The sequence below is a fragment of the Phallusia mammillata genome, chromosome 4, assembly GCF_965637545.1.
Source record: "Phallusia mammillata chromosome 4, kaPhaMamm4.hap1.1, whole genome shotgun sequence".
Classification (NCBI taxonomy): Eukaryota; Metazoa; Chordata; class Ascidiacea; order Phlebobranchia; family Ascidiidae; genus Phallusia; species Phallusia mammillata.
In genome coordinates this window covers 3,632,661-3,647,734 of record NC_137255.1, presented here as the reverse complement: position 1 = coordinate 3,647,734, position 15,074 = coordinate 3,632,661, and the positions used below count along the sequence as shown (strand labels likewise).

Sequence of the window (15,074 nt, the reverse complement as noted above, 5' to 3'; positions counted from 1 at the left end):
ACACTGCTGTAGCCAGTAAAGGCCTGCTACATAATGACTGTTTATTTTTCGTGTCAGGCACTTAAAGCACAAATTTTACTGAACTTATAATATTCATTTACTCTCGGGCACATTCAAATTACGTACATAACAAAGTCAGCGCACGATCGGACGAACGTGCAAAATAGAAAGTTCCGGTTTGTGAAGAAATTAATAGCAAACAAGGCGGGTAAGGGCATGACAAATGAGGTTCATCAACTAGACTGTGTACAAAATAATTCTGCAATAGTTTTAGTTGATTAATTTTAGGCAAATGCACAACATAAACTATAGATGATTTTTCTAACCAGTTTCTATCAGTCGCGTGTGACAGGATTTTAAGTTCAGGGTTAAATTATTTAGTTGTGCACTATTTATTCATGCATGAACTTATAGGATGTGATATTTGCATTACTGTGTCATTTTAAGGGACTTCCTGTTACTTGTTTGGAAGTCCGTTTATAGGGTGAGAGATACGAGAGGTCAATTAACAGTGTGCAACGCAGTTTTTATTTGCTGCAGTAAAGGGATATAGATTTTTAAAAAACTGACATTTTCTATAAAGAGTAATAACTCAATTGATGGGACATTAAAGATATCAATAGATAAGTCGAGTGAAGTTAGAAAAATGATGTTGATATTGAGCATAGATAAAATTTTACGTCTAGCGGTTTACCGTCCTATTGTATTCGAATTGGAAATATTAACGCTACGCTATCACACTTAATATGACAAAAATTCGGAAACGAAGTTGTTATCAGAAAGAAGTAAGTTCAACATGTAGTAAATGTTATAGCAAAAAGGACGTTAAAATTCAGTGCCGGCATACTCCCAGGTTAACCGTTGTATTAAAGATAAATAGACGGGATGATCAGATGTCATTAGCTGGTAAACCGGAAATGCTGTTCCTTTTTCGTATCATCTACTGATAGTTAGTGCTATGCTTGCAAAGAAAAAGCAGTATAGATGGGGTCGACAGTTTTTCGTTATCTTCAATTTATGTGACTTTCATTAGCCAAGATTAGAAGTTATGCAAACGGAACATTACAAAGTACAAGAAATACACTGGAATGAGTTTTGTGCATGGGATATTTATAAATATATAGTCAAGTGGGGTAAAAAACAACAATTTTTTGAAACTTTGTTGCCAAACTTTTATTTTAGGCAACAAAAGGTCAGTTTTTCTTCCCAACAAAGCTGATAGGGCTACTTTTATAGTTATGTGACAAGTTTTTGATTTTACTAAAAAACAAAAAAAATATTTGACAAAAACTGTTGTTCTTTTTTGACCCGAAAAAGGTACAAAAAAACAAACAATGTCGGGGTAAAAAAAAACAAGTGGACATTAGGACCATTTAAAAAAAAATTAAGTGGCAGTTGGAATTTCAATTCAATTATATGAACTTAATAAACCTTCTTAAAGTCAAAGATAAGACAGAAATTTCATTAATAACTCTGTTACAATAAATAAGCCAAAAAAACACGAACCACATAAAGTTCTTTGTTTTTTGAAATTTTACAAACCAAACTTACAGCAGTTAGTAAACTGTTTGTAAATTAATAAAACACTTTCAAATTGGTGCTAAGACTTTCCATGGCTTTGTACCTTTATTGCACTGCATTTATTGCCTTTGATTTGGTCTTTTTTGTCATTTACCAGTTTTGTTGGTATGCAACTAGGTTTAAATAGAGCTCGCCCACTTGCTGACCATTCATGTAACCTAAAACCTTATTGAAATAAAGTTTAATTTTCTACCCCAAACTGCTTGAATTACCACATAATGATTTGATAACCTCTTTTTCTTACTTTGTAGCATTTTCTTTAGGCCTGGATCCCAATTTGTACTTTTAGCCATGCAGGTATACTTTTTGGTAAAAATTCCTCCAAAACTGGGCCCCCAAATCAATTTTATACAACTTTGGTTAAGTACATGTTTTATAGGCTTTCTTTTTTATTTTCTAAACTTCCAGGTGACAAAGAAAAATGTTTGGGCAAAAAAAATGTTTGGGGTGCCAAAAATACATAGTTTTTTATTACCCCATTCCTATAGAACCGTTTGGGGTAAAAACGAACAACAAGATATCAGAAAAAATTTAGAAGCTAGCCAAGTGGAGTCTTTTTTGTTTAATAGGTCATAGTTATGACACAACACAGAACAAAGGTCATTGACACCAAACTTGTATTCAAAAATCTGCAGGAAAGTTTCTAAAGGTTGTTGAAGACTTTTTAACATACGAATTTTACTACTGTTGTTTCAACCTGCAGAACATTGCCTAGAAACAAAATCTGAGAATGGTTTATGGCTTATTTTTTAGGCAGAGAATAAATACATCCTATGAAATAGAAAGCATTTAAAAAAAATTTTTGGTTTAGCTGTGAGGGTATTGTTTTTTTGTACCCCAACTTCAGCAAATTTTTTTTTTACCCCATTTGATGTGGAATGCAGACTTGTTATTGCCAGGGTTTTTGCACAATTTTAAGTCGTGTTTTTTAACGTTGGCGTTTGCATTCAGTAAGGAGGTACTGGGATATAAAGGGGCGTTTTGGGACACTGAAATTGGGCCATTAGAACAACATCAAACGATAAAGAAAATTTTGGACTGCTACATTGTTTCTCGCAGGTTGGTGGATGGTGTAACTTATACCATAATGTATTTTGTTATATTACAATGTATAATTTGTTGGTACTTGTTCGTGTTTTGAAAGTAAAGTAATAGTTTAGATAAGCGTAGGTTATGGCATGGTGCTGTATCGTTTTATCAGCGGCAAGTGGTTGTTGATTGGTTTACGGTGCCATTACCCATGGAGCGATATAGCAAAACAATAAACTGTCGCAAGTGTGATACACTGGTTCTGTTAAAACTTAGACCCAATGTAGAATAATTCAATTTCTGCCCAAACTGTTGTAGAAATCGTACCAGCTGTGCTGTATGCAAAACATATTATGTTCTGCGGTTCTGCGCAGCTTGTGTTTTACAAAAATTTGCTTTGGTGAGTCATATGTGATTTTATTTGTATTGACAATATGCATACGGTATTCCAAGTCATTTACGTTACATTTTGCTGGATTTTGGTTGGGGCCTAACCTTTTAAGGCGACATTTTTTAATTTTCCGAGCATTTGTTACAAGAAATATGCCGGATGCAATTGCGGTTTCGTATGTATATCCTTTTCCTCTAGCATTTAGATTTCTACTGCAACAGAGTAACCCTGTAGTGCCATGGCTTGCTGTTTTAACATTTTTCGATGGAAAGAATGTTACCATCTTAACGTAAAGGATTTCACATCTTCACAGGTAAGCCTTCATTCTTTTTAATGGCTTATACCAATACACATTAAAAATTGGCTGTTGGGCTTTACAGATAGTGTACCCTTTAGAGTAGAAAGTAGCAATTATTGTTTAAAATACAACTTTGCTGTTTTAATTTTCTACAAAAGAGGAAAAAATTACCTCAAATTTAAGAACTCATAAACTAACACTTTCATCACAAAATATATTGTTTGCATTGTTTAGTGGGGAATCCCGAGATGGGCATTTATCCTCTATCGCACAGTCGTCTTTCTCTACTGGCTTGCGGTCCTGGTGGTGTCCATAGTTCAATTTAAAGATGTTAGGAACTACTTCATATATTTTTCACATCTCGGGCAGTTGTTAATCTTGATGTACTTTGCTGCAGCCTTCATGTGTGCAGTACTCTCTTCTCCTGGTGACCCAGACGAACAAATTAAGGGGAAATGCCAATCAGGTAATCATGTTTCCTTTCTTTTTAACTGAAGTGTCGAAAACGCTAAATTTTAAAGCACTTTCTTAGTTAGCTTTGCCATATAAACCATGAAAAATGTGCTGTGTTTGAGAGCAGTTAATATTTATAATTATATAGTCTTCAGTCAAACACACGTTGTCAATTGTCTTCATGTATTGTTTTGTATGGGCTCCTCTAAAATACGCAATCTGTACGCAATCTACTTATAAAACGTATGCAACTTTTAAAAATGCTGACGGTTAGGGCTTTTAGGGTCTGGGTGAGGGTTTATAATATAATTAACACTATAATTTAGTTTTAGATGTCCAGTTTGGGCTTAATATTCTCATATGTGTTGAGAGTGGTACTAAACACTGTATGGTACCGCATGTTAACACTTGTAGAGAAAATTAGACCTGAAAGGCATCTGAAATTAAATTATAAAGTTAATTGTGTCACAAACCCTCACCCTCACCCTAATAGCACTAACCGTCAACATCTTAGTTAGTTTTTGTAAGTAGATTGCGTATAGATTGCGTATAGATTGCGTAGATTGCGTAGATTGCGTAGATTGCGTAGATTGCGTAGATTGCGTATTTTAGAGTGGACCGTTTTGTATAGAGGACACGCCCAAAGCGAAGTGGTACCATTGGGCAACATTGATCTTCTACACATTAAGTTTTGGTACCACCATTATTGTATCCGTTGGATATCCATTTCTTGTGGCGACGGACCCCATGGAATTTGCAAGCTTTCAAAAGCACATAGTGAACATTCTACTCATGCTGTTGGACATGTTTCTAAACAGGATTCCCGTTAACTTTTGGTTTATTCCGTTCACGTTCGGTTGGACTGTTTTCTACACAGTTTTAACGCTTTGTCTACACTGGACTGGGGTAAATTCAGCTGTATATGCAGTTGCAGATTTTGTTAATTCACCCACTGTTAGCTGGTTGATGGCCGGTGGGTTTGTGACAATATGTCCACTGGTAATGCAACTGTTTATGTGCTTGTGCTATTGCATGAAAATGTGTCTTGTAAAACACTGTCAGGCCGCAAGACGACGGGACACAGAAAGGAGCGACTCGTTTTGGAAGCAAGATGCTAAAGAGTTGGTGGTGTTGACGAAGTCATTAGAACCATCCTAAAACTTTTGTTTAACACAAAGTTTTTCAAATCACATTTACCAGAAGAGCTCTTTAAACTTGATACTATGCCTGGCAGCAATAGCTTATATAAAGTTTTTATGTTGTAAAGTGCGCAAGTTTCAATTTGCTGGTATTGTCTTTACTTGATCAACTATAAAATACGTAAGTCTTCCTTAAACAGGTGTATAACTGCTTCTGTTGCTATTTTTTGTCTTCTTTTTTTTGCAAAAACAGCTTCCTTTTCTTGTTTTGCTGCCAAATAACCTTCGAAACCTTCAGAATTAAACAAGTCGGTTTCAAGATCGAGAACTCGACATATTGGTGAAAAGATGAAGTGACTGATGTTGCAGTCCATGTTAAACAAAAATGTATTTGTAGAAATTCCCATGTTTCGCAATTCTGCTGCTTTGGAACAAAACACAAAAATACTGAGTAGGAGTAGGAGACAAAAAAATCAGGTAAAAAAATTTTAGCGGCAAAAAAACACAAAAACGTTTTCGGAAACACTGCGCGTTAAGAATGGAAGGTAGGTGCATTTTTGAATGTGAAACACTCGCGACAAAAACAGGCTGATTCATATGAAATCGCGCAGTACGAATGCACAACAATTTCGACATAATTGATTTAAGTTAGAAAGCAGTAGGCCTATAAAGTATATGAATTCGTTGATATATGACTATGAAATGAATAGCACCACAGTTTTTTGCAATGAGGTGTTCAGGTGTCTTGACCTGTTATCTGTATTGTGACAAAAAGTACCTATTTTGTGTTAACAATGGTAGATATAGGCGATTTTCTGAAATTGTAAAACACGTAATGATATTTATTCGCAAAAATTATGATTTAAAATTTTTTGTACAGATTTCTCAAAATAAGCACCAAAAAAATAGGGCAGAAGGTATAGAAAAACATGTTAGCAGCCAAGCACCAAAACAACAGCGAAAAATAAACGAAAAAAATGCGAAACAAAATTTTGTTGATTCTTGGGGGTTTGAATTATACAGTGGTCTGTTTTCGATTCGGGTCGTGTTTTCGATATTCCTCGCTTCGGGGATTTTCGGACGACTTCGGATTTGGTCGGTAGTTGAATGGCGCCACCTCCTGGACAACACGACGGCGTGGGGAGAAAAGCAAATTGGCATCATCCGGATTTACTCGTGTTAAGTTTGCGACTTCCTGTTAGAAAACAATTCCGTGATTACTTTTTTACATAGGTTCAGAGCGTAAACGAAACTTAAAATAGCAGCATACAGTGCACAACGTTTCGACATATCAGGTCTAATCAGTGCTGCAAGACATAGGCCAGTATAGGTTTTTGCCCAGTTGTGGCATCGAACAGAATTGGTTGATGCATGGCTTTTCTGCCTGTTACTCCAAACAAACTGGAGTGCCGTAAGATGATTATACTAACCAACACGGTCTATGTCTTGTCACCTGCTTAACTGATGAGACCTTATGGGTCGAAACAGGGTGCTTGGCTTAATATTTAATTCCTTGGCAAAAGACATTTAGTGTTTGGGTTTTCATCGAAATTTTAGTAAACCAGTTAGAGCAGTGGTTCTCAACCTTTTATATAAAACGAACCGCTTTAGACCTTTTTTTCTTTACACACATCAAAACTTTAAAAAAAATCCAAAACCGACAATATACAATAACCACCACAATAAAAACAAAATCCATTTTCGTTGACGTATGACCAACAAAACAGCGACAAAGACATTTACAAAACAGTGCAAAAACATTTATTTACAACGTCTCCTTACAATAACAACAAACAAGAGTGTGTTACATTAACAAATACATGCGCTAGTTTTTTTTTTTTATCAGTTTGTCAAGCTGTGCTTAGTAAACCAACCTTTGTTTCAGTGATTATCAACCTTGTATAACAGTATGCAGATCTCAACGCAATATTTTTTGGCATTGTTTGTTACGACTTTTTTAAAGGTTTTAATGATCCAGAAAGTATATTTGTTTTATTTCAATTTTTAGACTTTTGCGCATGTTTCTGGTAGTTAAATTGAAATTATGACCCCAAACCGCAGTCAATGTTAAAAAAATCCGGATAATCGCAAAAAATTGGATATGCGATATACCGCATTTTTTGTTTTGTGGGGATTCTTACTATCTTTAGGTTTAAAACATAATATTGATTAAAGATGCACCGAATTGGTTTAATTTGGCTTCGGTCAAAACCAAATGTGCAGTTTTACGTAATAAATTCGGCCTAAACCGAATCTTTGTAAAAATGGCCCTAGTCAAATCCCATACTTGGTACACCACTATAGTTTTAAGACCAGAAAAGGTTGAGAACCACTGGTTTAAAGTTAGCGGTCACAAACATGCAGACACCGTACCTCATTCAACGCTCGTGCGTTTGAAATCTGACCTGGGGACGAAATGTTCCTCGGACTTTTTGACGCCATCGATGTTTGTGAACCTAAACGCGACTTCGACGAGTGCGCGGTTGATCTCCTACAATCCACCGACGCCGAAGTTGTGGATGAACTTGATTCCATGCTCACTTTTCGGCCCTGTGCCCGTTTCGCGGCGTTTTCCGGCGTCGGCGTGCGTCGCCAAGAGTTGGTAGCCGCGCGTGGCTTTGTAGGAGGAGATTTCCCTACTATAATTCGGTTTCTCGGTGAAGGGGACTTCGGTACATGTTGGGCCGGTTTAAGGTTGCGCTCAGTCGGGTAAATGCTCTTACGGGGCGCGGCGCTTCTGAAGTGGTCCTCCGTAGAAGGGCCGGCGCTAGCGTTGCTGCTTGCACTACTGGATAGAGAAAGGCTCGACGCCTGACTGCTGCTGGTTAACACAAGGTTACCCGTTGGAGCCTGGCGAATGGCGTCGGCGCTTCTTGACTTAATAGGTTCTTTACTGATCACAGGCGTCTTGGGGTCCCGCTTTTTATTCTTGGTCCAGGTATTTGAATCAAAGCTCTGAGTGTCACTGCTGTCTTTTGACGACCTCGACGAAGCAAGGGGATTTTTACCGGCGTTCTGCCGCTTCTTAGACGGTGATTGCGGGACGTTTTTAGTCTCATCACTTGGCGAGAGGAGCTTTTTAAGTCCTCGCCACACGTTGGCGCTCTTGCTTCCAGACTCAAAAGATTTCTTGCCCTGTTTTAAGTGGGGATCCCCTTTTTTGACTTTCTTTCCCTGTGCAACGCTCTGCACGAGCACTGGGCTCGGTTCATCCTGTATAAATGTGCCTTGTTTGATAAGAACCGGTCGTGGCCCCGACCCATCAATGGACACTGGGACGACTTGGGCAAACTGGCCGTCGTGTTGGGTCACAACAAGGTCACCGCGGGCGGCCAAGGATGCCACACCGTCCCACATCACCGCGTTTAAGCGATCAATGGCCGGGTACAGCTGTGTAACGCTGCTATGGCAACCTGAATGCGCGCTACGTGATCTGACAGGTTTTCGAATCATTTGGGGATCGTAGTCGCGTACCATCGGCTTGGAGTGAGTTGACGCGGCCGTTTTTCGGCGTTGACGGCCCGGTGAACTATCAGCTAGTTTTCCCAATGAGGACGACTGTGGAATCTGTCGGGATCGGGGCGGATGGCATTTGTTGCACGGGCTTTTGTTGCTTCGATTCCGGCTGTGGCTTTCACGACACGGCGTGCTAGATGAGCCTGTTGATACATTGTCCTTTGCTGCTCCACGTAAATTCTCGCGCGGTTTGCCAGTAATCGGGCTCCGGTAAATTTTCTTCCCACCTTTCAACACAGGGTTATGTCTACCATCAGAAGAGGCATCCGTGGATTTCTTCTTGACGATTTTCGGCCTTGCAGTAGTCGGATTTTGGGACTTCATTAGACTGGCTGCGTCCCCACCCAAAGACATCGACCCTTCGGAGTTTGCAGATTCGCTAAGTGAAGGTTGTCGCGACAAACGGTAATAGCTCTCCCCAGTTAGTGTATTCCCTGCTGAAGAGACTGTGAAAGCTGTACTAGGGTCATCGGCTGGTGATAGGCTGACCAGGGAAAGTGGACTTATGGCAGAGATAGGCAAATTGTTGTTGGTATTGCCAGATGATGTGGGCTTGTCTTGCGCCTGCATGTCCCATGCGTTAGCTTGGGAGGAGTTAGGCTGGAAAGGTCGACGATTGGAAGGTAAAGCGAAATCTGAGACATTCTGCTGCTGATACAATGCCAGTTGACTCTGAAATAGTAAACTTCGTTTTAAAAATACGTTTTCTACGTCGAGATGTGGCCCATATGCACTAAAATATACGCATTTTCATTTTTTGTTTTAGTAAATTTCTGATCACATGGAAACCTAAAATTCGACCATATTTAAAATCAAAAAATAACTAGTAAAGTGGCTTTCTGATATACTTCCATTTCATATATTGTATACGATATTTACCAATTTACTATACTATACACAATTTTATCTACATATATGATTGTTTTTGCAAGCAAAAACGAATGGGTCCCCACACGCGTGTTTATGCGGATTTACGGTAAACCTACATTTTGGTTCTTTTTAGATTCTTAAGGACAAATTTTTCACAAAGCATTAACTTAACTTTCAAAGTTTTTGTCCGTATTCTTTTTGCATCATTATTGTCATATAATTACAAAAAATCTTCACTTCAGTACTTAAGTCATGTATAAATTAAGCTGAACGGTTTTCACTTAACTTTGTTTCGCAAAAACGACCGTTTAATGACCTTTTGACACTGTTTTTAATTTGACACTGTCATTATACATGACTTAAGTACATGACCGAAATTATACATGACTTAAGTACTGATTCTTGAATTGATTTGTCAACAATGAAGAAGATACGTTATGACGAAAAATTCTTAACTGTGTTGTAATGCCTACAAGTTAACCTTTAGTGACCCGTGGTTATGCGACGGAAAACGAAACCGAAGTACGTTTATCGAGTTTAAATTACGTCTTAGGTGTAAAACCTTCGCCAAAACTGAAAATGCGCGTGATAACTCAATGAAACAACAGCATTGCTGCACAAAAAACAGCTGATTTCTAATCACCCAAACGACTGTCTCGTAAAACGTCTGTCCGGACGTCAAGCTGAGCACTCCCGCTCTGCCGCCTTAATCGTAAACCAGTGAATTCCTCCTTAGGGACTTATATCTGACTGATAGCGTACACATATTATGGGTTGTAAAGGTAACTGGCAAAATTTTAAATACTAAACAAATACCCTGCTTAAACAATTGTTAAAATTTTTAAATATTTCTGCACATGTATTTCTGCCTTAAAACTAATACCGATTATTTCGGGGTTTAAAGGGTGAATCCGAAAAAAAGATACAAAATTCTTTAAAAAACCTTACATTGCACCAAACAACAAAGCACGAAACTCCAATATGCTGTACTTAAGTCAGTACAGGTGTTTTAACAAATTTACGTTTTGGGGGCCTGTGGGTTAACCGCTGGGTCAATGGGGGTCAAACTTCAGGAGGATCAAATTTGGATTATTAACTAACATCTCTGTTAATTTGAATAAATTTAAAGCACTCTTTCTTGACCAAAACGTGGGAACAATAGCCGCGCTAAAAATTTAACGTTTTGGGGGGCTGTGGGTGAACCGAGGGATCAAACGGGGTCAAAATTCACATGGACCATCTTTAGACCAATATCTGTAATGTGTGTAAATTTGAAAAAGTTTGAACCATTCTTTCTTGACCAAAACGTGGGAACAAATCCGCGTTAGACGGAAAAAAAGAAAAAAAAAATACGGACAAAAGCAATATGTGTCCCCTTCAGGGAAGGGGACCCATAAATATACGTAGATTTCGTTTTGTGTTGCATGACGTAATATTGACAAAACACTGACGTAAGCAACCCAAAATTATATTTAAAATCAAAAAAGTAAATATACGTACAGGTGGAATAGCAGCAGCTGGGTCTCTTCTAGCAACAGGCATAGCCAATGAAATACAATCCTTTAATAAATTGTCATCCCCGTCCGAATCAATGTCAATTGAACTTAACGAACTGTTGTTTCCAGACGGACAACAAGGTGTATCTTCAATCTGTAAATACACATCTGTTGTTTGCTTGGTTCCATGCGTATTCGGACTAAACTGAGCTCTTCTGGCAAATGTATTTTTATTCCGACGTTGTGACGTCCTATACAGACGTTTTTCCTTTGTTTCTCGTGCACTGTACTAGTCGCATTCAGTGTTATTTACCCTGATGAAGGCGACCTGTATTGCAAGTCGAAACGTCGGAATAAAAATACATTTGCCAGAAGAGCTCTGTAAACTTAAAATGATTTACCTTAAAGCTCAGTGGACGATCTCTCGATGCACTTCGGTCTTCTCCGTAATGCTGCGCCGGATCTGGTATCTCATTTCCGGCCGCCTCTTCCGCTGCTTCTTCAAACGCTTCCTCGAACACATCCAATTTGGGTGGAGCGACACCTTGCGGGACCTGTTTTTCCCGATAACCAGCCGCTAGGTGGCTAGGTGCGTCGGGTGCGCACGGGGCTATTTTGGTGTCGCTGTCTACGGTGAGAGCGCTAAAATTTGTGAACGCGCCCACGGAGCCCTCGACTTGGAACTTTTTGATTTCGTCACCGACCGGAAGTGATGTCACGTACCCCGCTCGTGACGTAGCGGTGTCGACGGTGATGTTCTGGATCTGCTTGTCTAGGTCATCCAAAATGACCTTGCTCTCGTCGCTAACGGGATCGGGCTCAGAATGTGATGTCATTGTGTTGTCGACGTCACCAGGACCTTTGTCTACGTCATTTACAGCGGACGGTTGGCCCGTGTTTTGATCCTTAATGACATCATCAGTCGCAGTATTTTCTGGTGGTGTTGCGTTTTGTGGTGAGCTTCGCTTTCTGTCTGCCATTTTCCTTTGGAGGGCGCTAAAGTCGCAACTGTCCGGACCAGAGTCCATTGTCAGGTTGCTAAGCGAAGTACACCTTGACATATCGATTGGGGTTCCTTCTACGGCGTAACTGGTGGGACCCATAGGGTGCAAAAAGGCTTGGACTTTTGCCTGGTTTGTGGAGGTGGGAAGTTGAGCTTGGTCGTCACTTGGGACTTGTTTCTCATTTGCTTTTAAGTGCTTCTTAACGCTGTAAGTCTCGTTCAACGTTTCAACGGTCTGTATCACTTCTCGACTTGTCGGGCCACGGCGGTTTTCGACATCCGGAGACTTTTTCGAATTTGCCGGGAATTGATTGCTTATTTCCGGGGACGAAGACCTACCGTCCTCGCCCATCTTGCTGTCTATGTACTGAACAATACCTATACCATTCAGTTTGTTGTTGGCAGCGGCCAGGCTTTGCCGAACATCGAACTTTCTCAGTGGTTTTGGTGCTGCCAAGGGCTGTTTGGGTGCAGGTTGTGGTTTGGGAGCTGGCTGGGGCTTTGGTGTTGATTTTTTGACAGCTGTTGTTTTGTCTTTGCTTTTGCTTGATGATGTACTGCGGGTTGATTTTGTACTGTGGGATTTCCTAACAAAGACAAACAGTGATTAGATTTAGAAAACATTCAAACTTTAGGTTTTCTGAGACTAGTGGGTAAATCAATGGTAGATATAGGTAACAATTTAAGGTGTTTATTTAACATAGCAATACTGAAACCTGACTTGAAAATTGGCTTAAACACAAATGAAACTGCCCAAAAACTTGTATACAGCGAAAATTTTTTTTACATATATTTACATAATAGTCGTTAATATTATCAGAAAAATCGTGTGAACACAGATTACCACTCAAAACAAGTGCCTTAGCTCAATTTAAGTTTCAATTCTCTTTCATTCACTTAATAAGTCACTTATTTAACAGTTAACACTCAGACCAACCCGTTTATTTGCTTTTTTTTCTTTAAATTAACCAACCAAGCCAACACTTCACATATCACATTAAATACCCAAATCCATTCATTGAGTTGACTAAGTTTTCTTCACTAAATATCGCTTTGAAAGCTAGCTCATTTACCTTTTTCAAACCCATTAAACTAATTTACTTGAACAATGCAATCCAACCACTAATTCATCATTTATCATGATAAATACCAAAAACACAAACCTATTCAACACAAGATAATCAAAGTCAAAGACTGCTCACTGAGTCATAAACCAAACCAAAATCATGCCTACTTTTTTGTTGGCTTTCCTTGTTCAATGCATTGATTCAGCAACATCCCAGCCTCCTCATCTTCCGAGAAGGAGTCATCCAGAGAGCTTGAATCTCCAAAGTCATCTTGCTCCATAAAATCTTTACTGTCGACCTGATCTGGAGATGTTGGATCAGAAACAGATGACTTAGATCCAGAATAAGATCCCTCCTTTGCAGATGCCACTTTATCCAAGTTGTTTGCTGATGGTGGAGCATTTGGAATTGATGCTCCAGTTGCAGAAGACCTACTTGTAAAGGAGTTCCGATTTGGGCTTCTTATGCCCCGCTGGAAACCATCATTGTCTGCCTGCAGAGCGCTAATCTCACTTAAAGTTACCATAGGTGAAAGCGTACCCTCGTGAGTAAAGTGTTTGATCTCATCATTAGTAGGCAGTGATGTTGTGTAACCGGGTTGTTTGATAGCACGTACTTCGGCCTTCTCAGAAGATTGGTCTTCTTTTTTGCTTTCATCACTTTCATTAGCCTCTTCAGTAGTGGGCAAAGTCTTCACATTGCCCAACGGAGCGACCTTGCCATCATCAATTGTAAGTCCACTGAACGAGGTCATTTCAGACATGGCAGGCTCCTCAGAAAACCTCTTTAACTCATCGCTAGGTGGCATTATAATCTGGTATCCGATACAATTGACTCTAGTTGCATCCTGCTTGCTTTGCGTTGGGGCATCACTAGTGTTGTTAACAGGAAGATCTGGTTGGGGGACAGGTTTTACTTGGTTTGTATCAGCGGTATGCCTATTCGCTGCCTCGTATATATTTGTTACAGAGCGTTGACGGCTTACAGGCATTGAGTGCCCAGGGCTATCAGGTAGCTCACTAGGTGACGCTATACCACTAGGCATAACAGAATCAACGTCACTGGCGATTTCGCTGTGTGGTGATGGTGTCTCAACGTCGGTTAGGTCTGAAACCGGACTGTTTCGGCTAAAAATCAAAGGGGTTTCCTGGTAATGCGGGGTGCGGCTGGTGAAAACATACTGCGCTGGTGTCATCGCCCCTGAGTCAAATTTGTCAAAGTCTTCATTCGGGTCGTAATCAATGTCCTCTTGTTTTTGCATAGCAACCTCGGGTTTTGGGGCTTGCTCTTTCCCACTAGGGGCGCTATCTTCGCAGTTTAAGTTGCTCAAAGAGCTTTGGTGGCTAAAACAAAGCGGAGTATCTTCCACGTTAAACTCTTTTACCCATTCTTCCCCGTTAGACTCCATGTTAGGGTTGCTGTTGATTGGGGGAGAGTACATCCTATGTTCGTATGTATCTGTGGTTTGAGGGTAGAGTTCGTCCTCTGCGAACATGGCACCGAAGTTCTTTGGTGTTTCGTCAGGTTCGAAACCATCCTCGTTGGCATACAACTCACTGCTGTTAACTGCTAGGGTAACTTTAGTAGCTGATTTCACATCAGAAATAGTATTCGGAACCCGTGAAGCAGTTGGCCGATTTGAAGCCAGATTGTTACTTTGTGAGGTTGTGGTATTTAGAGCGGGTATTGTCTGAATTCCGGACGTTGTCGCTTGAAAATTGCCTCGATTTTTAAACATTTCTGTTGTCCTTGGGCTTTGGATAGCTGGAGTGCGACTCATGTCGTCAGTAAACATGACGCTATAGTTGACAGGTCCTTCGTCATCTTCACGTAATTCTTCTAGATGACGCAATTTTTCTTCCAAATGGTCTGGCATCTTCGGAGGACTCAAAACTCCTTGGGTCTCTCCACCAGCCTTGCTTCCGGAGTCTGCTCCCAAATTGTGTCCTTGGTTCACCTGGCCCCAAGTTCTAGGAGGCTTGAGTCCAGAAGGTGTGTGTCCACCTATACAGGTAAAAAGTTTTTGTTTTTACCTTATTCAAATAGAACCGGAACAATTTAAGTACAATTTCTAATGTATTGTGTTAAAAGGTATAATCTTTGGGAAATTATGTTTTGCATTTTGAAGGTTTATGGAAACGTTTTTTAATGCAGATTTTGTTTTTAAACTGATAGTCTAAGAACTTTTTATGTGTTTTAGTATTATCGAAGATTAAACATATTTTGTGTTT

At 39.7% G+C, this 15,074-nt stretch overlaps 2 protein-coding genes across 7 annotated transcripts in view; one reads left to right on the top strand and one right to left on the bottom strand.

The window, feature by feature from the left end:
* Nucleotides 1–427: 427 nt before the first annotated feature.
* LOC145224368 (uncharacterized) lies at nt 428–5,641 on the top strand. Of its 5 annotated transcripts, none has more exons than XM_080090858.1 (5): nt 428–2,640; nt 3,200–3,314; nt 3,534–3,629; nt 3,697–3,765; nt 4,815–5,641. In XM_080090858.1, exons 2-5 carry the CDS (start codon nt 3,240–3,242, stop codon nt 4,908–4,910), a joined length of 336 nt encoding a protein of 111 aa, XP_079946984.1. In that variant the 5' UTR covers nt 428–2,640; nt 3,200–3,239; the 3' UTR covers nt 4,911–5,641. The 5 variants fall into 5 exon arrangements, with proteins under 5 accessions (XP_079946984.1, XP_079946983.1, XP_079946982.1 ...); XM_080090857.1 differs by having other exon boundaries at nt 431–2,640; nt 4,386–5,641; XM_080090856.1 differs by having other exon boundaries at nt 431–2,640; nt 4,365–5,641.
* The window catches only part of LOC145224365 (uncharacterized), a 30,549-nt gene continuing 20,735 nt past the window's right edge, over nt 5,261–15,074 (bottom strand). The window contains exons 18-22 of one of the 2 annotated variants that reach the window (XM_080090847.1): nt 13,011–14,847; nt 11,175–12,363; nt 10,778–10,927; nt 7,265–9,079; nt 5,261–6,086 (exon numbers count right to left, since the gene is read on the bottom strand). In XM_080090847.1, coding sequence (XP_079946973.1) covers nt 5,907–6,086; nt 7,265–9,079; nt 10,778–10,927; nt 11,175–12,363; nt 13,011–14,847 — 5,171 coding nt within the window. In that variant the 3' untranslated portion in view covers nt 5,261–5,906. The remainder of the gene's footprint in view (nt 6,087–7,264; nt 9,080–10,777; nt 10,928–11,174; nt 12,364–13,010; nt 14,848–15,074) is intronic. The other variant, XM_080090848.1, reaches the window with a different exon arrangement.